The following is a 25081-nucleotide window of genomic DNA, read 5'->3' as shown; positions in this document are numbered from 1 at the left end:
AACCTGACCACGTCTGTCTACTACGACGCTCCCTCTACTCTCAAACAAGCTCCGCGCGCATGGAATCACCGGTTCGCAGAGTATGCTCGTCGGATCGGTTTTAAACAAAGCAAAGGCGACCAATCACTATTTGTGTACAACCACGCCGACAGCATGGCCTATCTCCTTCTTTATGTAGATGACATTGGTCTCACCGCATCTTCAACGGAGCTGCTCAACCGCATTGTCTCCTTGCTTAGCAACGAATTCGAAATGACAGATCTTGGAGAGCTCCATTATTTTCTAGGCATCGCCATCACGCGAAACGCATCTGTCTCTTCCTCAACCAACGAAACTACGCAGCTGATATACTCCATCGTGCCAACATGACTCATTGTAACCCCTGCACCACACCGGCCGACACACGCACTAAACTCGCTGTCGGGGCTGGTCCGCCCGTTGCTAATCCGACCCTTTACCGAAGTCTTGCTGGTGCTCTTCAATATTTGACATTTACAAGACCGGACATCTCCTTCGCAGTTCAACAAGTCTGCTTGTTTATGCATGATCCTCGTGACATTCATTACAAGGCTCTCAAACGGATACTAAGGTACGTTAAAGGTACACTCGATTTTGGTTTGCAGCTATACCCAACTAAGACTTCCGGACTAGTAGCATATACGGACGCCAACTGGGCAGGTTGTCCTTCCACACGACGCTCAACCTCTGGTTATTGCATCTTCCACGGTGACAACCTCATTTCATGGTCCGCAAAGCGTCAACACACTGTCTCATGGTCCAGTGCAGAAGCCGAGTACAGAGGCGTCGCCAATGTTGTGGCAGAAACAACCTGGCTCCGGAACATTCTTCTTGAACTACATTGTCCCTTGACAACAGCCACCTTAGTCTACTGTGACAACGTCAGCGCGGTGTACCTCTCTACTAACCTTGTTCAACATCAACGCACTAAGCATGTCGAGATCGATTTGCACTTCGTTCGTGAATGTATTGCTCTTGGTACCGTACAAGTCCTCCATGTCCCATCGTCGCACCAGTACGCGGACATCTTTACAAAAGGCCTTCCAACACCATTGTTCACCGCTTTTCGTACAGTCTCGGCGTCATACCGACCAACGCTTCAACTGCGGGGGAGTGATAGACAAGGGAATATGAAATATTCTGTTTCCATATTTGTATAGATATTACTTGCACGTCATTCATACACTCTTGTATATATTGATGACACAATGTAATGAGAAAGGGGAATCGAGTCTTGCTTTGTAACAAACACCTCCTCATACTATTAGGACATCAATGTTAGAATATACAGTTTTTGACTCTAATATACTCATGAAAACAAAAACAAAAGGTTCACCTATAGACGGCAACCTGCAAAAATTAGCCTCATCGACGGAGAACCGGAGATGCTTATCCCAAGCCCGATCCAGAGCTCGAGGATGGTAAGGGCCTTCTCACATATGGATGGTTCAACAGCTCAGCTGCAGTTGGCCGCTCTTCCGGTTTCACTTTGAGACACTTGAGTATGAAATGTCGAGCGTCTAACGATAGAGTATCAGGTATTTCTGGAAGCGTACCCGTTGCAATCTTATACGCGGCATAAACCTGCGTGTTTGAACAACTAATAAGATAATAATAAGATAAATGTCCAAATTCCCACTATGTCAACATATATCTACTAACTGAAGGTGCAAAACAAAGTCACTTGTTGAGACTGAACCAAATGCTTTGTCCATGTTTTTTTTAATAGAAGTACAAATTTACAAAATGTTCGTATATATTTTCAGTTGGTGATTTTTATGGGATTCCCTACTTATATGAAGAACGTTTGAAAATCTTGAAAGACTTACAGGTTCATAATCGGAATAGGGAACCTGACCAGTCAACATTTCAAGCACAGTGCACCCGAGGCTCCATATATCAGCTGGACTTCCGTAGCCATCACTATGCGTCGGGTTAAGAACCTGATGAAATTATTATGTTATTTAGAAACAATTGTACAAGTAAGCCTAACGTACAATGAAAGTGAAATACATATACATGTCATTTACGTATAATTACTACTTACATTACGGTTATAAACTCAAATAAATAACATTTAAAACTAGTTCCAGATTAGTCAAAGACCTGAAGGAATCATAACTGGGGGTTATTGAGCTTATCAAGCCTACATCAGTATTTATGAGGGAACATATTTGAGTAACTGTATTCAACATTTCTTTTATGATATGTATGTCTTTCCTTGTATTTACAATTAAAACAGTGGGAAGGATCTTAAAATATATAATTACCTCTGGAGCCATCCACAATGGAGTTCCCCTGTGGGACTTAATGTCGATTACCTAAATAACAAAATGTCACAGGTACTAAGTAAGGGGAATAAGCGATGTACCAGGTTATTACTTCAGAGCAAATACGACTAAACATTGATTAATGGAAAAAGAACCTTAGCCAATCCAAAATCTGCAAGTTTAACTGCTCCATTAGCGTCCACCAATACATTTGCACATTTGATGTCCCTTTGTATCATCAATTAGAAATGTAAGCGACCGAGAAAATACAGGAAATCAAAGGCTTGGTAAAGACATGGACGAAAGCTATCAAAACAGAGGTTACTAGTCTAACCTGTGTATAACACCTCTATCGTGGAGATATTTCAAACCATCAAGAATCTGTCTTGTGTACAAGGAAACTACAGAGTCTTTAAGCTGGTATCTTTGGTAGAGTTTTTGAAAGGATCCTTGGGTTACTAGTTCAAGAAAGATGTAAAAATTCGACTCGTCCTGCAAACAGCAAAATGCGTTTATGTTTTATGAGTCAGCTGCAACTGAAAAACAGGAAAGCCAGAAATCATACCTTAGCTGTGCCACGATATCGCACTATATTCTGATGCTGAAGCTGACTAAGTAGTGCAATCCCCTATTTATAAAATAGAAAATGTGGTAAAAGTAAGGAGGATTAGCAAACTGTTTCTAACAGATCAAGGACACAATATTACATATATTAAAATAAGATGCCGGTAGCAGGACACCAAGTATATCTCACCCCCTCGAGTTGTTGAATGCATTCTTGTGTCCGACTTCCCTGATCAAGTAGCGATAGCGAAACTTCCTTGACAGCAAAGATGTCCCCATCTCTACATTTAACATAAACATCCATCAAAAAGCATCTTGGTCAGCATCACCCAAAGACACAAGGAAAACTCGCTTTGTTAGTATAACTTTGCGCAGCATTTGTGAATTAAGTATCTGACTTTAAGTTTATCAAACATTAGCAACAAGTAAGACTTACCCTGAAATGCCTTCATACACGGAGCCCAATGATCCTTGTCCCAGAAGTTGACCTTTCTGCCAAGAGGTGATGATAGATCCTTCGGAGGCGTAAACAGACGACGTGTTGGATACTGTCATTGAGGAGTCACCCTTGTTTGTAGTGAATGAGCATCCCTCTGTATCCCTCAACTGGATAAACATAGCTTCCGTTTCTTCCGCTTCCACTTTCTCTTCCATGGCTTTCTCTTCATCACTTGGAGCGAAATGCGTAAGGAAATCCCAAGATGATCCTCGAAGAATGGGAGGTCGTTTCATTGCTATAGGGGGATTAAGTACTGGTGGTCTAACCCCCTTAATGCCACGCCTATTCTCTCTCGGACCACCAACAACTACTTCCTCATCTGCCGGAGTACCTAAATTATCCATCTTATTCGACTCGGGAGGCATCAACTCTGTAAAACTGGCATTGGGATTGGTAACAATTGGGAATTTTAAGAGGTTCCTGGAGTCTAAGAATCTCAGCTCTTCAAGAGCAGTCAGATATGATATGGAGGAGGGTAGCTCTTTAATGGCTGTCCTGCTTACATCCAAAAACCTTAAGCATTTCATCCTTCTCGACAAGTCTGGAAACCGCTCCAGGCTTGTGCAGCCTGACAGATTTAGAGTTTCAAGATGCTTTAATTTGCAGATGCTTGTTGGAAGATTCTTTAGATGTCTGCTGTTTTCCAGGTCCAGTTTTTCAAGCAATACCAGGTTCTTAATGGATGACGGAATTTCTTGTATCATAGTTCCACCCATGTACACTTCTCTCACATTTGGTGAAATCTCCGGGAAATTCTCTAGCTTTATGCAGCCAGAAAGATTAAGAATCTTGAGAGATTCTAAACTAAGCATAGATGGAATACTCTCCAGCTTCGAGCAGTCTTTAAGATTCAGAAAAACAAGCTTCGTGAGATAAGAGATGGACTGGCTAATGCTCAACAAGCTGTTGCAGCCTTCAAGATCAAGCAGCTCAAGATTTGGCGCACTTGAAAGTCTTGGGATTTTAGTTAACTGGTAGGAGTAGCTAAGTGTCATCCTTTTAAGCTTTTCCAGACTCTGCAAAAGAGAGAAAAAATCAGCAACACTTTAATGGGTTACTATATTTTGACTAAATTGGTAGTACAAAATCTTCAATCTTGCCTTTTTTCCTTTCCAAAGTTTCTTTGTACAACTACTTGACAAGTTAAGCTCTACAAGGTTCTCTGGATTAAAACTCTTCGGCAAGGAGCTTAAAGGATAATGTTCCCAATGGAGAAGCCTTAGCTTGCTTGGCAAATATTCAAGACCTTGAGGAAAATATACGCCATGCTTCTCTTCCACTTTGGAGCAATACAATTTCAACAGTCGAAGGTTACACATCTTCTCGAACAGATTGGGAGTTGCATCAAATGTAAGATTCAACATGTCTAGGAAAATGCCCTCAATAGCTGATGTGCCCTGAAAACAAAGAGAAAAAATATTCAGCCATAATTTAGCCGGAACATACTTACAAGACTACATAATAGAGGGACTAAGATGACTTTGACTTACAGTGTCATTTATGAATACATCCCTGATATCTTCCGCATTCCACAACCTGCTGCGGTCTCCTGGCCTGTCAGCTGATTGTTGGAGAACAATTTCTCGACCAGTTGCCTGGATAAAACCGAGCATGTCCACCAAGTTGTGTTTGTGATATTGTTAACAGTGATTTGTCAACAAGGCCTTTAAAACCGACATGTGCGGAGAAACCACAGCCATCCAACAACATTGCGACATTGTCCTTATCCATCCTATTAAAGAAACATGCAATGTCCAAAAATATACTCCTCTCGTTGTCATCAAGCCCACAACAACTTCTTTCATATATACCTGGAATGTGGAATGGGAGATATATTCTGAACTTCTTGTGATAACCTATTCCATTCTCCATCAATACTGCTCAAGAACTGAAGAACCTGCGGATTTCCATTCGAAAATTTGACCAGCTCAAGTGACATTGTCTTGTAAACCTCAGGTGACAAAACAGTCTGAGATATCCCATGATTGAGAAGTAACAAGGATTTAGGAATTATCTAATGGCTTGACCTCATATACATGATCCATTTTACATAGTACGAAAAACACGTCTATTTTCTGGAGGGTCATGATAAGTCTGCTTCCTGGACCAAAATAGTTAAGCTTCCCAAGAAAGGTGTTCAACATCTTTGTAATCATTCACATCATCGAGAATGACAAAGACCCTTTTACGCTGAAGCCGACTCCTCAAGAAACTTGTTTTAATGTCGGATACTCGAATAATATGAGGTTCTATCTCTAAAACTTTAGACAAAAAATCCTCTTTCACAGCATCGTGACCTTTTAACTTCAACTTGTTTGTGAAGGTCCTTAAGGAAGACAGAAGTCTCATATTGGACAGAGATTCTACGAAAGATCTCTTCAGCAATGGTTGTTTTTCCTATACCAACCGTACCCCATATACCTATGCTGCGAACATCTAGAGACTCAATGCACAGAAGTGACAAAATCTCCTCTACCTGCATATCCATCCCAATCATGTTCACCTTATCACCATAACATAGCACCTTTGAAGTATCTCTTACAATCTCATCTATAATATTAGATTCAGACCTGCGAGATTTTAAGAATAAAGTAGACAAGACACATATCAGACGAAAGAGAAGATAGTATATTAAAGTTCTATAGCCTTATTTTGCCAAGTAAAAAATTCATCCAATTTTACATTTAGAACCCAGGGACCACGTACTTATCTGTCAATGTGTAGCCAGGCATCTGACTTATTTCCTTCAACGCATCCTGCCACCTTTTTGGCTCGTCAAAAAGAAAAAAAATCTCATAATTCTTGCTGTTACAGACAAAATCATATGGTGATAGTCTGTAAAAGATCGGATATATCACTAGATTATCTGTATGTTGGCGTTCAAGAATGTGTAAGAGGTTCGAAGGGACATATGTGCTTGTTAATAGTATGATCAAAACCCAACATTGTGGAATTGCATCCCCTTCATTAAGTTCTTCATAGACAGAAATCCCTCTCCGGCAGAGGGAAGCACGAAGATGGCTAATGAAATCATCGTTGCTTATATCTCCTCTTCCGTATATGATTACGACATCATAATCTTTAGAGGCGGAAAATGTAACAGAAGTGCTTGGAGGCCCAAAGATATCACTTGTATCAGTTAATGCTTCATCTACAAACAAGCTCTGAGACCTTGGGAAGCCAATGCTTAATTCAGCGTTTTGCAGATTCTTAGAGGACGTTGGTGGAAAACTTGCAAAGTTCGCACTATTCTCTGCGATGACACTACCATGGCTGCTTGATTTAGCTGCTGGAAGGTCATGGTTATGTTTTCCTTCATATGTTGTCACTACAGCTTTTGGGTCAGTTGCTGACCTCTGTACATGTTTCCTCACTCCACATCCCACTTTCGAGCACTTGAAATAACTCCTACGGGCCAAAAAAAGAATATTAACAAGAATTTTTTGGAGACATAAAGCTATTATTGCTCGACTGATTCCACCATTTAAAGAGTGTAATAGCAACACCAGTCGATGATTTTTGTGTATACCTCGGATAAGGATTCCCTTTGACAACTTTCTGTCCATATTTGCGCCACCTAAATCCATCATCTATAAGATCAACTTCACTCAACGTTCGGACAGTAAATACAGGCTCTCTCACGGTTCTATGTGAAGTAGCAGCAGCTGGTTCCCAATCCTCAACTTCTTTAATTCTGCACATTCGATGATCTATCCACTCAAAAAACCAAAAAAAAAAAAAAAAAAAAAAGGATTATTAATCGTCAACAGAGTTTATAACGTTACCTTCTCTTGGTTTCAGGCTCATCTTCAGCAGTATCTCCACTGTTGACTTCTTCACTGTCACTTGCTGCTTCCTGTTGCTTGTTGGAGCTGAACTGTGATGCTGCCAATCCAGAACTCCTACGATTGTTATGTATCGAACCCCAACTTAGATTTGTGGTGGTACCTCGCTTAGGAGGCTCGTGATTGTGAACACCTTTGTAAACGACTTCTTTTACTTGTCCATCAACAGATCTGTCAACCTTCTTCTTGACAAGGCATCCTGGATGTGTGCACTTGTAATAGCTTCGAGGAAACATTTCGCCTTTAGCACTCTTTTGCCCATACTTCCGCCAGTAATAGCCATCATCAACTCGTTTTTCAACAATTAGAGGCTGTTTTGACCCGTGCTGGATAGTAGTTATACCTGAGGCTGAGGTACTACTGTGAGCTGGTAATGAAGAATCCGGAGCTAGGGTAAGTATCTGAGGTTGACCCGTTGGAAATGATTGAACCACAGAGGAGTGAGTATACTCGCTTTGAGGTTGCATATTGACATGGGCTTGAATTCCTTGAACTGCTTGAGCTACAACTTGCTGATATGTCATTCCATATGGTCCCTGCAAATGATTAGTTTCGGGTTAAAACAAGAACTGTGAAAAGACCCAAAAAGTTTGGTTATCTGTTTAGATCATGACGAAATAGGTATATGGGTTTACTACAGTAGTAGACACATACCTCGAACTTGTCAAGAAACTCAACAGGAGTCTCATCCTTGGGCGGAAGAGTTATTTGGTACCACCTAGGCAAGAAGATATTAAACCCCAAAAGCAAGTCGTCATGGTCCTTGAACAAATCTTTTACTCTTGCTATGATGCCATTGGTGTCATCTCTAGCAAACAACAATGAAAACAATAAAAAGTGTATACTACATTTTCATGCTGTGAGAATAAAAAGAAGAGAGCATTACCGGCTCTGATCATTATAGTCCCTTCATGACTTCAAGGAAAGTGTCATATTTCTCTTTATCATCTTGAAACTTGTCCTTGACAGATTCGAGATAGGCTTCAATTCTGCATCACACAAAACATAACATAAATCATCATCTCAAGCAACAACAAACATAACCATTGACCTTTTTAAAATTATTTTTTTTTTTTTTTTTAGCCTAGAAAACAAACCAGAGCATGAAAATCCATATCCCCCACAAGAAGAACACAAAATAAAAGCAATTCAGCCAGCAATATTCACATCCGAATCACCACCGGAACTAACCCATGAGATGATACGGTGGACACCGACGGCGATTGGGGAAACCATCAAACCGGTGGAGCTCTTCCGCTTGAATCTCGCGTCAACATCACTACTCGAGCTACTATTATTCCCTTCACCGGAACTTACAACTCTCTGATAATAATCACTAGCGGCGTCGGCCGCTCCGGTAGACTCTTCCTTCTCCGACATCGATCCCCAGAATTATCAAACAAAAAACTGGAGAAGAGAATATTTAAAATAAAAAAAAAACAAAAAAAAAAGTCACAGATCTATTTGTTGACTTCTAGTTTCTTTTTTTTTTCTTTTTTTTGTTCCTCCAAAAAAAGAAATAAAAAAGCCCTTTGTTTGCTCAACGTTGACTAGCTTTTTCTCTGATGGAACCATCTCCTCCTTCTTCTTCTTCTTCTTCCTCTTCGGCAGAGTTCGATGTGTTTCTTAGTTTCAGAGGCTTCGACACGCGCAACAACTTCACCGGCCATCTCCAAAAAGCTCTCCGCTTAAGAGGAATCGACTCCTTCATCGACGACAGGCTCCGTCGAGGAGACAATCTCACCGCGCTTTTCGATCGAATCGAGAGATCCAAGATCGCGATCATCGTCTTCTCCGCGAATTACGCTAACTCCGCGTGGTGCCTCCGTGAGCTAGTGAAGATCCTCGATTGCAGAAACAGAAACCAGCAGCTTGTGGTACCAATCTTCTACAAAGTTGACAAATCCGACGTCGAGAAGCAGAAGAAGAGTTTCGCTGTGCCGTTTAAGTTACCGGAATTGACTTTTCCCCGGAGTTTCGCCGGAAGAGATCTCGTCGTGGAAGGCTGCTCTTGCCTCAGCATCTAACATTTCCGGTTATGTTGTCAAGGAGATCAGGTATCACAATGTCAAAGTTATCACTCTGTTTCCCGCTCTGCCTTTTATTTTCTTAGAGATGTTTTTGAAGTTTTATGTAATTGTGGTTTTATGTTGTTAGTACGTCTGAGGCTAAACTTGTGGATGAGATAGCTGTTGACACATTCAAGAAGCTGAATGATTTGGCTCCGAGTGGGGAACGAAGGTCTCGTTGGGGTAGAGTCTCGTCTAAAGAATCTTGAAAAGCTGTTGTCATGGGAGGATTTGGATTCTGTTCATATCATAGGCATTGTTGGAATGGTTGGGATTGGGGAAAACGACTCTTGCTGATTGTTTATATGGACGTATGCGTGGTCACTTCGACGGTTAGCTGCTTTCTTACGAACATCCGGGAAAATTCAGGTAGAAGCGGATTAGAGTCTTTGCTGCATAAACTGTTTTCCACTGTGTTAAATGATAGGGATCTTGAGATTGGAGCTCCTGGAAATGCACATGAGAGGTTTGAGCGTCGGCTTAAGAGCAAGAGGCTGCTTATCGTGCTTGATGATGTGAATGACGAAAAGCAGATCAGGTATCTTATGGGGCACTGCAAATGGTATCAAGGAGGAAGTAGAATTATCATTACTACTAGAGACTGTAAACTGGTGGAGGACGATCAAAGGCCGCAAATATGTGCTCCCGAAATTGAATGATAGAGAAGCCTTGAAGCTCTTTAGCTTGAATGCGTTTAATGACTCTTGCCCTTCGGAAGGGTTTGAGGGTTTGACAAATATGGTTCTAGATTACGCTAAAGGTCACCCCTTTGGCTCTTAAGGTATTAGGATCTGATCTTTGCGAGAGGGATAGTTTGTATTGGGAAGCTAAATTGGATAGACTGAAGAGTAGATCACATGGAGATATTTATGAAGTTTTGGAAACAAGCTATGAGGAGCTTAGCGTTGAGCAGAAGAACATATTTCTGGATATTGCATGTTTCTTTAGATCAGAGAATGTGGATTACGTGACAAGCCTTCTCAGCAGTCATGGTGTGGATGTGTCCTGGCGTGATTAAGGATCTTGTTGACAAATGTTTGATTACTCTTTCTGGTAATCGCATCGAGATGCATGACATGTTGCAGACGATGGGAAAGAGATTAGTTTAAAAGCAGAAACAATAGGAATAAGAGACTTTAGGTGGCTATCACGACATGGTAACCAGTGTCAATGGCATATCAGACTATGGGACAGTGAAGATATCTGTGACTTGCTAACCAAAGGCCTGGTAATGACATATCCTCTCGTTGAGATTATTTTCAATTTGGTATTATACTTTAGCATCTTTCTTTGAATTAATTTACCTACCACTTGATTGATAGGGAACTGACAAGATAAGAGGGATTTTTCTAGACACATCAAAACTAAGAGCCATGCGTCTAAGTGCCAAAGCTTTCAAAGGGATGTGCAATCTCAAATACTTGAAAATTTTATGATTCTCATTGTTCTCGTCGATGTGAAGCAGAAATTAAACTGCATTTGCGAAAGGGGCTTGATTTCCTTCCTAATGAGCTTACATATCTATATTGGCATGGTTACCCGCTACAGAGTTTTCCATTTGACTTTGACCCGAAGAACCTTGTAGATCTTAAATTGCCACATAGCCAATTGGAAGAAATTTGGGGATGATGAAAAGGTATATTTTTGTGTGTAGTAGTTTGATCAGTCATAGGCTAAAGTGAATGCTGATTTGCATCAAAAGTTGACTTGTGGCTGGATTTTTTTTTCACAGGATGCTGGAAATCTCAAATGGGTTGACCTTAGTCACTCCTTAAATTTACGCCAGTGTTTGGGGTTTGGCTAAAGCTCAGAATCTTGAAAGGTTAAATCTGGAAGGATGTACAGGTTTGAAAAAAGTTGCCATCGTCAATGAATTGTTTGGAGAAGCTTATATACTTGAATCTCAGGGATTGCACAAGCCTTAGGAGTCTTCCAAAAGGAATCAAAACTCAATCCTTGCAAACTCTTATTCTCAGTGGCTGCTCCAGCTTAAAGAAATTCCCATTGATATCGGAAAAATGTTGAAGTTCTACTTTTAGATGGCACTGCTATAAAGAGCCTTCCCGAATCCATTGAAAGCTTGAGGAAAACTTGCCTTGTTGAATCTTGAAAAACTGCAAAAAGCTAAAGCATCTTTCTTCTGATATTTATAAGCTGAAACGTCTTCAAGAGCTAATACTCTCAGGTTGCTCACAACTAGTGGTTTTTTCGGAAATTAAGGAAGACATGGAATCTTTGGAGATTTTACTTCTTGATGATACAGCCATCACTGTGATGCCAAAGATGATGCATTTGAGCAATATCAAGACATTTTCACTATGTGGTACAAGCACTCAAGTTTCTGTTAGTATGTTCTTCATGCCACCCTACATTGGGCTGCTCTCGGTTAACAGATCTTTACCTCTCAAGATGCAGTCTTTACAAACTTCCAGGTAATATAGGTGGTCTATCCTTATTGCAGTCTTTATGCTTAAGCGGAAACAACATCGAGAATCTTCCAGAAAGCTTCAACCAACTTCACAATCTGAAATGGTTTGATCTTAAGTTTTGCAAAATGCTCAAGTCTCTACCAGTCCTCCCACAAAAACCTGCAGTATTTGGATGCACACGAATGCGAGTCACTTGAAACTTTGGTTAATCCATTGACCCCTTGACGGTTGGAGAGAGGATCCATTCTATGTTCATCTTTAGCAACTGTTACAAACTGAACCAAGACGCACAAGAGAGTCTCATGGGTCATGCTCGAATCAAGAGTCAGTTGATGGCTAATGCTTCTGTAAAACGCTATTATCGGGTATTGTCTTTTTATCCTTCCGTCTCTCTCTCTCTCTCTCTCTCTCTCTCTCTCTCTCCTCTCTTTCGCCATCAAAATAGGAAAGAAAGTTTATTGTCTGTCTTTTGCAGGGTTTCATTCCAGAGCCGTTGGTGGGAATCTGTTATGCAGCGACAGAAATACCTAGCTGGTTCTGCTACCAAAGACTAGGACGTTCACTAGAAATCCCATTGCCTCCACACTGGTTGTGACACTAACTTTGTTGGGGCTTGCGTTATCTGTAGTTGTCTCATTCAAGGAATATGAAGACAGTGCGAAACGTTTCTCGGTAAAGTGTTGTGGCAAATTCGAGAACCAAGACGGTTCCTTCACAAGTTTTGATTTCACTCTCGCAGGCTGGAACGAACCGTGTGGTTCACTTAGCCACGAACCAAGAAAGCTCACTTCTGACCACGTTTTCATGGGATACAAACAGTTGCTTCCACGTCAAGAATCTCCACGGAGAGGGTAACAATTGTTGCTACACAAAGGCTTCGTTCGAATTCTATGTGACGGATGATGAAACAAGGAAGAAGATAGAAGCTTGTGAAGTTATAAAATGTGGAATGAGTTTAGTGTATGTTCATGAAGATGATGGTTGTATGTTGCTGAAGAAGACAAATCTGGTTCTGCCGATTTTGAAGACCGAACAAACTTGTTCCTACGATCTTGATGATGTTATGGATGATGTTAGACCCAAGAGAGGACAGTGCCAGTTTAGTGGTTGTGATGAAAACCCAAATTGTAAAAGAACAAAGGAGGAGAAGATCTTGGCGTGATAAAATTTATATAGCTACTGTATTAATGTTATATTAATAAAAAAATTATTTCTGTTCTTTTATTGGTATTCTATCAGTAAAATGTTGTTTATTTTGCTCTGCAATTTTTTTTCTTCTAAGAAAACAGATGAGTGTTCCTTGTCTGGAGGACATCCACGCGGATAAGGAGGAGGTTGTCTTCTTCTCATTAGTCTACGTCCCGCACTCACAGAATGGTAAAGCGGATAATCTTGCGCGTCGCGACGTGTTCGCACAGTTCAGTATTTAGTTATCTATGTTAACAATGTTCCTTTGTATTGGCTTGTTTGAGCCAATCTTGTATCCTTTGTTGTCAAAAAAAAAAAAAAAAAACAAACAAACAGATGAGTGTTATAAAAAAAAAAGAACAATTACATGAAATTCCTCTTAAGCTAAAATCATCACTCACGTAATAAACACATATAAACAAAATCTAATTAATGAATATCAGACTATGCTGATCCAAATTTGGTGCTTCTCACATTTTAAGCCTAAGCACATGTCTTGCAAATTCTCTCACTCTACATTGGATACATTTATAAACACTCTTAGGTGCATCCGTTCGAAAGAATAGAAGTAGAAAACTAAGATATCTGCACTTTCTTGAGCCATCCAAATCTATTCCATAGTTTTGAAAACTTCTCTGTGTCAATCTGGCGAAACTCAACCTTAAATCTTAGGCTCCATGCGGTATCAGGCAATCTTACGAGGTTCCTGCAGCCTACTAATCTCAGTTCTTCAAGAGCAGTCATATACGAGATGGAGGAGTGTAGCTCTTTAATGGCTGTCCTGCTTAAATCCAGAAACCGTAAGCATTTCATCCCTTCTTGACAAGTCTGGGAAACCGATCCAGGCTTATGCAGCCTGACAGATTCAATGTTTCAAGGATGCTTCAACTTGCAGATGCTGGTTGGAAGATTCTTGAGATGTTCACTGTTTTCCAGGTCCAGTTTCTCAAGCAATACCAGGTTTTTTAACCGATGACGGGAATTTCTTGTATCATAGTCCCCACCCATGTACAGTTCTTTAACATTAGGTGAGATCTCCGGGAAAGTCTCTAGCATTGAGCAGCCAGAAAGATTAAGAACCTCAAGAGATTCTAATTCAACAGTAGATGGAATACTCTGCAGCTTTGAGCAGTTCTTTAGATTTAGAAAAAACAAGCTTTTGGAGATAAGAAACGGACTGGCTAATGCTCAACAAGCTGCTACAACCTTCAAGATCAAGAAGCTCAAGATTTGCCGCACTTGAAAGTCTAGGGAGTTTAGTTAACTGGTAGGAGTAGCTAAGTCTCATCTTTTTAAGCTTTTCCAGACTCTGCAAAAAGAGATAAATAAACATCAGGGTTTAACATATATAATTGAACTGGTAGTACAGAATCTTGGCCCAGTTTTTTTCCATATATATTTGAGTCTTACCTTTTTTTCCTTTCCAAAGTTTTTTTGCAGAGCTATTTGGCAAGTTAAGCTCCACAAGATTCCTTGGATTGAAACTCCGCGGCAAAGAGCATAAAGGATAATATTCCCAGTGGAGAAGTCTTAGCCTGCTTGGCAAATATTTAAGACCTTGGAGTAAAGATACTCTACTGTTCTTCACCACTTCGGAGTAATAAAATTTTAGCAATCTAAGGTTGCACATTTTCTCGAATATATTGGGATTTGCATCAAATTTGTGCTTTGAGATGTCGAAGAAGAAATGCCCTCAATAGCTGAAGTGCCCTGAAAAAGCAGAGATAGAAGTCAGCCTCTAGAAAGGCATTAACTAGAATGAACTTAGAGAGGCTAAAGCTGTGCTGATTTATGACTTACATTATTCATATAAAAATACATCCATAATGTCTTCTGGATTCCACAACCTACTGCGTTTTCCCTGGCATGTCGGGTGACTCCTGTCGAACAATCTCTCGACCCGCTGCCTGGATAAATCTGTGCATGTCAACCAAGTTGTCTGATATGGTTAACAGAGACCTGTCAACAAGGCTTCTAAATCCAACATGTGCGAAGAAACCACAACCATCCAACAACATTGCAACGTCATCTTTATCCATCCTTCCAAAGAAACAGGCAATATCCAAAAAATATATTGATCTCGTTTTCCACAAGTCCAAAACAGCTCCTTAATATACGTGGAATGAAAATGGGAGAGGTTTGCAGAACTTCTTGTAATAACTGATCCCAGTCTCCATGGGATCTGTTCTTCAAATATTTAAGAACTTCTGGATTTCCATTAGCAAATTTGACCAACTCAAGTGACTGCTTTCTGTAATCAGCAGTTGACATTGATATAACACTTTCAATGTACCACTATCAAGAAGTAACAGAGACGTAGAAGTATCTAATGGCTTGACCTCGTAGATATGATCGATGTTACTTTGCCCGAACACGCCTCTATTTCTAGAGGTTATAATAATTCTGCTTCCTGGACCAAAATAGTTTAGATTACCGGAAAAGGTTTCAAGATCCCTAAACTCGTTCACATCATCAAGAATAACGAGAACCCTCTTACACTGAAGCCTACTTCTCAAGAAACATGTGTTAATGTCGGAATTCCGCATCAGAGATGGTTCGACCTCTAAGAGTTTAGAAAAAAATTTCTCTCTAACTGTAACCTGTCCATTTTCTTCTACTTGTTCATGAATGTCCTTCAGGAAGACGCAAGACTTGTAGTGGACAGAGATTCTGCGGAAGACTTTTTCAGCAATGGTCGTCTTTCCTATACCAGCTGTACCCCATATACCTATTTTGCGAACATCTGTGGACTCGATGCATAGTAGCGACAGGATCTCATCAACTTGTGCATCAATCCCAATCATTTTCTCCTTATCACTGGAGCATAGCTCCTTCAAAGCATCTCTAACAATCTCACCTATAAGTTCGGACTCAGATCTGCACCATTTCATAGATAGTCAACATCAAGAAAGGAAAAATTAAAAATGATCATACTGAAGTTAGTTATAATACTAAAATGAGTGTAGAATTCTTTTAAACATAAACAAAAGAACATAAAAAGACTACTCCAGCTTACGTACTCTTTTGTCAATATGTAGTCAGGCGCTTCCTTTAAAACATCACATATTGACCACATTCGCTTGTTTTGGAGGGAATATCTCTCAAGATTCGTACCGATAGAAGATTGTGATAGTCTGTACCACATCTGAGAAACGCCTCGTTCCTTTCTATTCAAAAATATTGGGTATTTGGAAGAGACGTCACCGCTTTTTATGAATTCGATCATAACTCTATATTCTGGAACTTCATCAAATTTGTCAAAGACTGAAATCCCTTTCTGGCAGAGGGAAGCACGAAGATGGCTAATGAAACTGCTGCTTACGTCCTTTTCATTGTATGAGATGAAGACATCACACTCAGACTCAGGTGATGTGTCTGGAGGCAAAACGTTACTTTTATCAGAGGACTCACTTACGGAATCTCGTGGATTATGCTCAAAGATCTGTTTATCCACCTCGGTGAATCTAGTTACGTTTTCATAAGCGTCAAGCTTCAGTTTGTCAATAAGTTCCTGAAAATACGCGCCGACAAGAATGCTTATGTCGATAAAATTCCGAGAATGAAAAACTAAAACATAGGCAATTAGGGGAATTATGGACCTTTTGTTTAAAGGTCAACTCATTGGAGTTTAGTGTAGTGACCCCATCGAATGAAACTTCTTCTAATTCGTAAAAGTCATTGAAGAGAAAAAAGGCTCCCTCGGCTTGCACTTTGTATGCATAATACTTTCTCCCATCCTCATGGTGCTCATGGTCCTCATGGTCCTCATGGTCCTCATGGTCCTTATGGTCCTCATGGTCCTTATGGTCCTCATGGTCCTCATGGTCTTCATGGTCCTCATGGTCCTCATGGTCTTCATGGTCCTCATGGTCTTCATGGTCTTCATGGTCCTCATGGTCCTCATGGCAACTCATTGCGTGGGATACAATCGTGTCCAATGTTTTCTTGGACACCAATGCTCCTAATATCTGAAAACGTATCCCACCAAAATAGAATAAGTCGTCAAGGAACACTAAAAAGACTTGCACACTTCCATGCCAGGCTACATATCTATTATGGTTGAATTAGGCTATTCCATCGGCACTTTAGAAAAAGCCAAAAAATAAAGTCATTGTGTTTATAGTTTTTACCCGGTGGAAGGCGTCCGGATTCATCGCAATACAACGGCGAAGCTCTTGGACAGTATGGATCCCTTCTTCCGCCAAACGCGATGCTTCAACCCCATATTTGGGGATTCCCTCCAGCCTCCAAACCTCATCTTGGCGATGTGGAGGGTATGGCTTGTCAATCTCATTAGCTGCATCATGGATATGGAACATGTTGTTACATGAAGTTTCTCCTAGATGGTCATCACACAAAGCAGTTTAGATTTTAGTCAGATAACATACATGGAAATATTTTGCCCAAGTATGATTGGTAAATGGTAACTACAGTTTTAACAATGACAAAAAGGAAGATGTCGTTTAGAATTAGTAAAATAAAGCGGTAAACAGTATGACTGGAACCATTGTTTAAACAAAGCAGTTTTCGAAATCACATAAAAAGCATTCCATGTATGTTATCTGACTGCAATCTAAACAGTTCTCACATTTTCTTACTGGATCCTCAGTTTCTCACATCGAACGTTTGCCACTAAATTCATATCATCGGCATGGTTAACGTCTTCATGTAAACCAATGATTAGACAGTTAGACAAAATAGAAGCTTTCTTTGAGTATAGATCATTCTTCTTTTTCCCAAAAGATTCCAATTTAAAATATCACAAGATATGAATTCCAAGTGGAAAATTTTCAATAAACACTCTCATTTGCTTATATGCCTATAATCTTAAGATATATCGCATAAAATATCTATATATATAATAAGAGCATTTTTTAAAATTGGAAGTTAACACAAGAAACCTCAGATAATAACAGGACCAAAAGGTGATACTATGTCTCCCTGTAGTTTAAACGGCGAACGTACCAGACAGATTCCCACGTGTTACAAGCGGCGATCCTGCTTCTGTGAAGTAAGACGCCACATTGATCCCTGAGTAGTCGTATTTGTTCAAAAAAGGATGTTCCTGAAATTTTTTTTTTGACCCAGAGGATGGTTTAACACTTGAATGGATAAAACAAAATCAGCAAAAGGGATTATTATACAACAATAGTTCATTTTTGATCCAGAAGATGCTTCAACGTTTGAATCGATAAAAAGATGCAAAACAGATTTTATAAAAAAAAACAAACCATTAGTTCCTTAGCAGAGCTTCTGCTGTTCGGATCCTTCTGCAAACTGAAAGAGAGTGTAGTGTAGAATATATTAAGTCAGTAAGTACGCAATCCAAGTGAAAGAGCTGCTTTTGTTTTTTTTGAGCAATTACCATGCGGAGATGAATGAAGATAACTCAAGGGAGAAACTTCCTGAAGGAAGAGCAGGTGGCGGTTGGTCAACAATGGCATCCATCAACTCGTAAACACTGGTCCATCTTCTCTTTTGATTTTGAGGTGCATAAGGAAACTTTCCTGTTGCACATTCGAGCACTACTAATCCCAAGCTCCATATATCACTTTTATTACCATACATGCTTCCAACAATTCTCTCTGGCTGCAAAAAGGAAAATTAAGAATCTCAATTTTAACCGCTGAGAAGGGTTTCAAACTAGTCAATGGTAAACAGACAAACAAGATACTTACAGACATATAATTGTAAGTCTCCACAAATGTGTTTTGCTAAACCTGCTGTGTTTGTCATAACGGTACTCACACCAAAGTCAGTTATTTTGACTTCTCCTCTGTTGTTGATCAACAGATTTGATGGTTTCAAGTCACAGTGGATGATATGCCTATCATGATGAAGATAGATCAGTCCTTGGATCACCTGTATTATCAGATTAAAGAAATCACATCAATCGACCGATACAAGAAAGTATGGTATTTAGTGGTTTCCGTGTTGCTTACTTGTCTAAAGATGGCAGAAAGATATGACTCAGGGATGGCTTTAACTGATTTGAGAAAGTCTGCTAGAGATCCTCCGTCCATGTACTCCATAATTAGTGAGATTGCTCCATTGTCGTTAAATGATTGGTACGAGGTGACAAGATATGGACATTGTGAAGATTGAGTTATTTTCAACTCTTGTGCAAATGACTTGCGGATTTCTTCATCAACGTTAAGTTGAAAGACCTAATTATATAGCATAAGAGTCATGCGAGAAAGGAGAACAATAAAACAGAAAGTGCATAGTGAGGAAAACAGGAGAAACAGTAGCAATACTACCATTAGAAAAAGCCCCAGAACTATTTTAAAAAGATTTATTATGGCTCAGGACACATAAAAGAAGACCAAATTAGCTCATCATATACGACATAGAATCTGAGGATGGTTACCTTGGCGGCGAAAAATTTGGCGAGTCCGTTTGTGTTGAACCAACTGAACAACACCACTGCTACCTTTTGCAATGACTTCAACCATATCCAAATCCGAGAAGCTCAGTTGACCATCAGCTGGCTTAATTGGAGAGGGCTGAAAAACACAGTTGCAACAAAACAGATTAAACAAAAGTACTCAAGAAGACATGAGCTTAAAATGTGTAAATCCCTGAATTCTCTCTGTCCAAAAATACAGTAATGAACTTGAAAAAGTTTCTAATTAGATCCACAAACCATATAACATTTTATGCATTCCAACTAACCTAAAATCAGCAGAATCTTCACTCACAGTTACATATTTCGAAATTCAGTAAAAAAAATAGAGAAAAAAAGAGAAAGAGAGGAAGACTTACAGCTTCAGGCTCCCACTGAGAGATGATTCGAATTCCATCATTGTTAACTCGCAGATCTTCCTCCTTAAATGTACCGCTCTGCGTCGTCCTACAGAGAGACCATCCATCAAAACACATCATCAAATTTATATCCATAGAGATCCATGGAGAAATAGATAAAAAAACAAAAAAAAAACAGGAACTTGGTGTTGGATTGCTCCCCTGCAGCTGGAATTGAGAGCTTGAGATTATCGCTAAATCCATCTTTCTTCATCATCTACTTCGCTTCTTCAGAGTTTCAATTTCTTTTTCTTTTCTGGGAAGCCATTAGTTTGACTTTTCATTCCCTCTAACATTTTCCACCACACAATTTGCCGTAAAAAAAATAAAAAATAAAAAAATAAACTCTTATCCGAGAGTGTGTGAGCTTGGGATACAGTCATCTGTAGAGCATTGAATCCGGATCCTAAGCTTTTTCTCCCATGGAGTCTCCTCCTGCAAAGTTTGATGTGTTTCTTAGTTTCAGAGGTTTCGACACACGAAACAACTTCACAGGCCATCTACAAGATAAGCTTTCTGGAAAGGGAATCGACTCCTTTATCGACGACAGGCTCCGCCGAGGGGACGACATCGCCGCGCTTTTCGATCGAATCGAGCAATCCAAGATTGCGATCATTGTCTTCTCGAAGAACTTCACAAACTCCACGTGGTGCCTCCGAGAGCTTGTGAAAATCGTCCAGTGTAGGGACATAAACAAACAGGTGGTGATACCTATCTTCTACAAAATTGAAAAATCAGAGTTGTTGATGATGGTGGGAGACAAGAGTTTCACCGGTGTTACCGACGACGAGGTTTCATCATGGAGAGCTGCGTTGACCACAGCTTTCAACATCTCTGGCTATGTTATCAATGAATCTAGGTACAACTCCACTTACCACGGGTTTAATAATGTTTTATCAGTTTCAATATGATTTGTTCTGAAATCAAAGCATTCATCTTCGTGTTTTGATAGCACGTCCGAGGCTAAACTTGTTAACGAAATTGCTTTCGACACGTTAAAGAAGCTGAGTGATTTGGCTCCCGTAGGAAACCATGGCCTGGTAGGAATAGAATCACGTGTGGAGGCTCTAGAAAAGCTATTATCGTGCCATGAGTTGGGTTCTGTTCGTGTCATAGGAATTGTTGGCATGGCTGGTATTGGTAAAAGCGCCCTTGCTGATTGCTTGTACGGACGGTTGCGAGGTCAGTTCGATGGTAGCTGTTTCCTTTCCAAAATCAGTGAAAATCTAGGTCGAAGCGGGTTAGAATATTTGTTAGAGAAGCTCTTGTCTACATTGCTAAACGAAAGAAATCTGGAGATTGGAGCTCCTGAAACTGCACATGCGAAATTTGAGAGCCGTCTCAAGAGCAAGAAACTGCTTATTGTGCTTGATGATGTGAATCATGAGAAACAAATAAGACATCTTATGGGGCACCGTAAATGGTATCGAGGAGGAAGTAGAATCATCATTACTACTAGAGACTGTAAACTGGTGGAGACGATCCAAGGCCGGAAATATGTGCTCCCGAGATTGAATGATAGAGAAGCCTTGAAGCTCTTTAGCTCGAATGCGTTTGGTGACACTGGCCCTCTAAAAGAGTTTCAGAGTTTGACAAATATGGTTCTTGATTATGCTAAAGGCCACCCTTTGGCTCTTAAGGTTTTAGGATCTGATCTTTGCCAGAAGGATAAACAGTTTTGGGAAGCTAGATTGGAAATACTCAAAAGTAAATCTCATGGAGATATCTACGAAGTTCTTGAAACTAGTTTTGATGAACTTAGCATTGAGCAGAAAGATATCTTTCTTGATATTGCATGTTTCTTTCGATCAGAGAAGGTGGATTACGTGACAAGCCTTTTGTACAGTCGTGGAACGAATGTTTCTACCGTGATACAAGAACTCGTTGACAAATGTTTGATTACCCTTGTTGATAATCGCATCGAGATGCATGACATGTTGCAGACGATGGGAAAGGAGATTAGTACAAAACCAGAACCAATCGGAATAAGAGACTATAGGTGGATATCACAACATCGTCCGCAGCGCGATTGGCATCTCAGACTATGGGATAGTGAAGATATCTGTGACCAGCTGACAAAAGACATGGTACGTAGTGGCATATTCTTGGTGATATTATATAGTTTAAAATTTGATATTATTTTAGCATCTCGCTTTGAACTAACTATTGTATATCTACTACCACTTGATTGATAGGGTTCTAAAAAAATAAGAGGGATTTTTCTTGACACATCAAATCTAGGAGAAATGCGTCTAAGATCCAAAGCCTTCAACGGGATGTACAATCTCAAATACATCAAAATTTATGATTCTCGGTGTTCTCGTAGGTGTGAAGTGGATCATAAACTGTACTCTCGAAATGGGTTTGATTTCCTTCCTGATGAACTTACTTATCTACATTGGCATGGATGCCCTCTACAGAGTCTCCCTCAGAACTTTTACCCCAAGAACCTAGTCGACCTTAAGTTGCCATATAGTAAATTAGTAGAGATTTGGGGTGATGACAAGGTATGTATATTCATGTCTAGTTTCACCAGTCATTAGCTAAACTCTTGAATGCTGATTTCTATCAATGATTTGACTTCTGATTGGATCTTCTGTCACAGGATGCTAGAATGCTCAAATGGGTCGACCTCAGTCATTCGTTGGAACTACGCCGGTGTTTGGGTTTGGCAAATGCTCAAAATCTTGAAAGATTGAATTTGGAAGGATGTAAAAGTTTGGAAAAGTTGCCATCATCGATGAATTGTTTGGAAAAGCTTATTTACCTCAATCTCAGGGAATGCACAAGCCTTAGGAGTCTTCCAAAAGAAATAAAAAACCAATCCCTGCAAACTCTTATTCTCAGCGGCTGCTCCAGCTTAAAGAAATGTCCACTAATCTCAGAAAATGTTGAAGTTCTACTTTTAGATGGCACTGCTATAAAGACCCTTCCTGAATCCATTGAAACCTTAAGAAAACTTGTTTTGTTGAATCTGAGGAATTGCAAAAAGCTGAAGCGTCTTTCTTCTGGTCTTTATAAGTTAAACTGTCTACGAGAGCTAATACTTTCAGGCTGCTCACAACTAGAGGTTTTTCCAGACATCAAGGAAAACATGAAGGCTTTGGAGATTTTACTTCTGGATGATACAGCCATCACTGAGCTGCCAAAGATGATGCATTTGAGCAATATCAAGACATTTTCGCTATGTGGAACAAGCAGTCAAGTTTTTGTTAGTATGTTCTTCATGCTACCAACATTGTGCTGCTCTCGGTTAACAGATCTTTACCTCTCAAGATGCAATCTCTCCAAACTCCCAGATAATATTGGTGGTCTATCCTCTCTGCAGTCTTTATGCTTAAGCGGAAACAACATCGAGAATCTTCCAGAGAGCTTCGACCAACTTCAGAATCTGAAATGGTTTGATTTAAAGTATTGCAAATTCCTCAAATCTATACCAGCCCTTCCTCAAAACCTGCAATATCTGGATGCACATGAGTGCGAGTCACTTGAAACTTTGGCAAATCCAATGACACCGTTGAATGTGGGACAGAGGATCCAGTCTATGTTCATGTTTAGCAATTGTTACAAACTCAACAAAGAAACACATGAGAGCCTTGTGGGTCATGCTCGAATCAAAAGTCAATTGATGGCTAATGCATCTGTCAAACGTTATTATAGGGTATTGTCTTTTTATCCTTCTATCTCCCTAGCTCTCACCATGAAAAGAAATAGAACAAAATCTTATTGTCGATCTTTTGCAGGGATTCATCCCAGAGCCTCTGGTCGGAATCAGTTTTCCGGCAACTGATATACCTAGCTGGTTCTGCCACCAAAGATTGGGACGTTCACTAGATATCCCATTGTCTCCGCATTGGTGTGACACTAACATTGTTGGATTTGCCTTATCTGTAGTTGTCTCATTCAAGGACTATGAAGACCGTGCGAAACGTTTGTCGGTAAAGTGTTGTGGCAAATTCGAGAACCAAGAGGGTTCCTTCACAAGATTTCATTTCACTGTCGCAGGCTGGAATGAGCCATGTGGATCGCTTAACCATGAACCAAGAAAGCTCACTTCTGACCACGTTTTCATGGGATACAATAGTTGCTTCCACGTTAAGAATCTTCATGGAGAAACTGAAAACTATTGCTACACGAAGGCTTCGTTCAAATTTTATGTGACGGATGATGAAACAAGGAAGAAGATGGAAACTTGTGAAGTTATAAAATGTGGGATGAGTTTAGTGTATGTTCATGAAGATGTTGATTGTATGTTGCTGAAACGGACAAAACTAGTTCAGTCAAGTTTGCAGACCGAACCAACCTATTCCTACGGTCTAGATGATGTTATGGATGATGTTAGACCCAAGAGAGGACTTCGCCAGTTTGCTGGTGGTGAAGAAACAGATTGTAAGAGAATGAAGGAAGAGAAGATCACAGCGTGATAATATCTATAATAAACGCCTATTATATGTGTATCTTCTATCGGGAAATAAGGATTAGTTCATGATGATTATCTGTAGCATGATAATTAGGTGATTTTGTAAACAAAAGAATATGCAGACAAAGAAATTGATCCATGTCTTTAGATAAACCTGCTTCCCATAATCACTTTTTGTTATTTGATAAAAAGATTCAAGACCACATACAAAATTGAAGACATTGACCATGTCACTTTCATATCAAAGATGGTCAATTTAATATGCAGCACATCTGGTTTCTCCAATGAGAATGAAATCTGAAGTAAATCCTATAGTATTCCACTACTAAAAAGAAGATTTATGTGAAGAATATCAAGAAATGAGTATATATAGATAAAAAAGCTAGCCAACATATACTTAAGATGTGTAATACCAAATGCAGAGTGAACACACCACCATTAACAGAGACATAAAGAGGATGTGCAAAACTAATCTAAAGTACTCGCATCTTCTAAAATAATTAAGTAATTGTTATATTCAAGAACCCTATATCTATTAAAAAAATCAACAATGAAGAATATAACTTGATAAAAGATTAGCCACAATCCTAATGTAAAAGTAGACTTCACGACAAATAAGAGAACAGAGTGCATTCACAGGAGGTCCAAAACATTGACAACGTTAAAAATTACGTATCTTTAACTTATTAAATCTTGGCTTTAGTTTACTTATGCAGCTAGAAAAAAGCTATTTTGGAACTTTAGGCGATACATGTCTACGTCTACGAAGCTTCATAGTTCATACTTCATGCACTCAGTGTTTGATTAGGTTAATCCAATCGATGATTGGTGTCATTGTATTCACGTGATTGTAAAGGAGAGTTTGTACAAAGTAGTCGTTAGAGGTTATTAACTAAGCTTCCTAATATACACAGAAGAATATATGTATTCCTATTCTAATACCCTCCGACAGTCGAAACGTGATGAGGATGAACG

At 39.7% G+C, this 25081-nt stretch overlaps 3 protein-coding genes and 1 pseudogene across 5 annotated transcripts; 2 read left to right on the top strand and 2 right to left on the bottom strand.

Moving 5' to 3' along the window:
- Positions 1–1185: 1185 nt before the first annotated feature.
- LOC147940615 (putative WRKY transcription factor 19) lies at positions 1186–8637 on the bottom strand. Its single transcript, XM_087461484.1, is given in 21 exon segments — positions 1186–1602; positions 1848–1961; positions 2289–2339; positions 2444–2516; positions 2623–2780; positions 2854–2916; positions 3043–3133; positions 3289–4367; positions 4452–4748; positions 4842–4982; positions 4984–5172; positions 5174–5362; positions 5364–5486; positions 5488–5652; positions 5654–5921; positions 6058–6759; positions 6881–7045; positions 7137–7732; positions 7851–8004; positions 8083–8185; positions 8388–8637. Coding segments are annotated over 18 exon segments (4671 nt in total). The 5' UTR covers positions 7721–7732; positions 7851–8004; positions 8083–8185; positions 8388–8637; the 3' UTR covers positions 1186–1383.
- Positions 8638–8668: 31 nt separating this feature from the next.
- On the top strand, positions 8669–12916 carry LOC147940614 (disease resistance-like protein DSC1; annotated as a pseudogene). Its single transcript, XR_015563766.1, has 5 exons — positions 8669–9253; positions 9354–10493; positions 10588–10901; positions 10998–12059; positions 12170–12916. The product of XR_015563766.1 is annotated as a disease resistance-like protein DSC1 (transcript).
- A 371-nt stretch (positions 12917–13287) lies between these two features.
- On the bottom strand, positions 13288–19890 carry LOC104737209 (disease resistance-like protein DSC1). The gene is given in 23 exon segments (XM_087461483.1): positions 13288–13695; positions 13698–13760; positions 13762–14031; positions 14033–14191; positions 14227–14258; positions 14293–14566; positions 14569–14596; positions 14688–14743; positions 14745–14951; positions 14953–15156; positions 15159–15759; positions 15903–16393; positions 16482–16850; positions 17013–17221; positions 17848–17947; positions 18114–18159; positions 18248–18471; positions 18561–18593; positions 18595–18744; positions 18825–19049; positions 19253–19267; positions 19269–19388; positions 19648–19890. Coding segments are annotated over 23 exon segments (4356 nt in total). The 3' UTR covers positions 13288–13458.
- A 123-nt stretch (positions 19891–20013) lies between these two features.
- LOC104737212 (disease resistance-like protein DSC1) lies at positions 20014–24273 on the top strand. 2 transcript variants are annotated; one of them, XR_015563765.1, is made up of 5 exons: positions 20014–20545; positions 20639–21773; positions 22013–22193; positions 22292–23347; positions 23430–24273. XR_015563765.1 is itself a non-coding variant. In XM_010457332.3 (5 exons), the coding sequence occupies exons 1-5, from the start codon at positions 20109–20111 to the stop codon at positions 24108–24110; spliced, it is 3621 nt and encodes a 1206-aa protein (XP_010455634.2). In that variant the 5' UTR covers positions 20025–20108; the 3' UTR covers positions 24111–24273. The 2 variants fall into 2 exon arrangements, 1 of the variants encoding a protein (XP_010455634.2); XM_010457332.3 differs by having other exon boundaries at positions 20025–20545; positions 21882–22193.
- Positions 24274–25081: the final 808 nt, after the last annotated feature.

The sequence above is a fragment of the Camelina sativa genome, chromosome 8 (assembly GCF_030686135.1).
Source record: "Camelina sativa cultivar CO46 ecotype springtype chromosome 8, ASM3068613v1".
NCBI classification, from domain to species: Eukaryota; Viridiplantae; Streptophyta; class Magnoliopsida; order Brassicales; family Brassicaceae; genus Camelina; species Camelina sativa.
The sequence above is the reverse complement of the archived record's forward strand: the minus strand, read 5'-3'. Positions and strand labels throughout refer to the sequence as shown.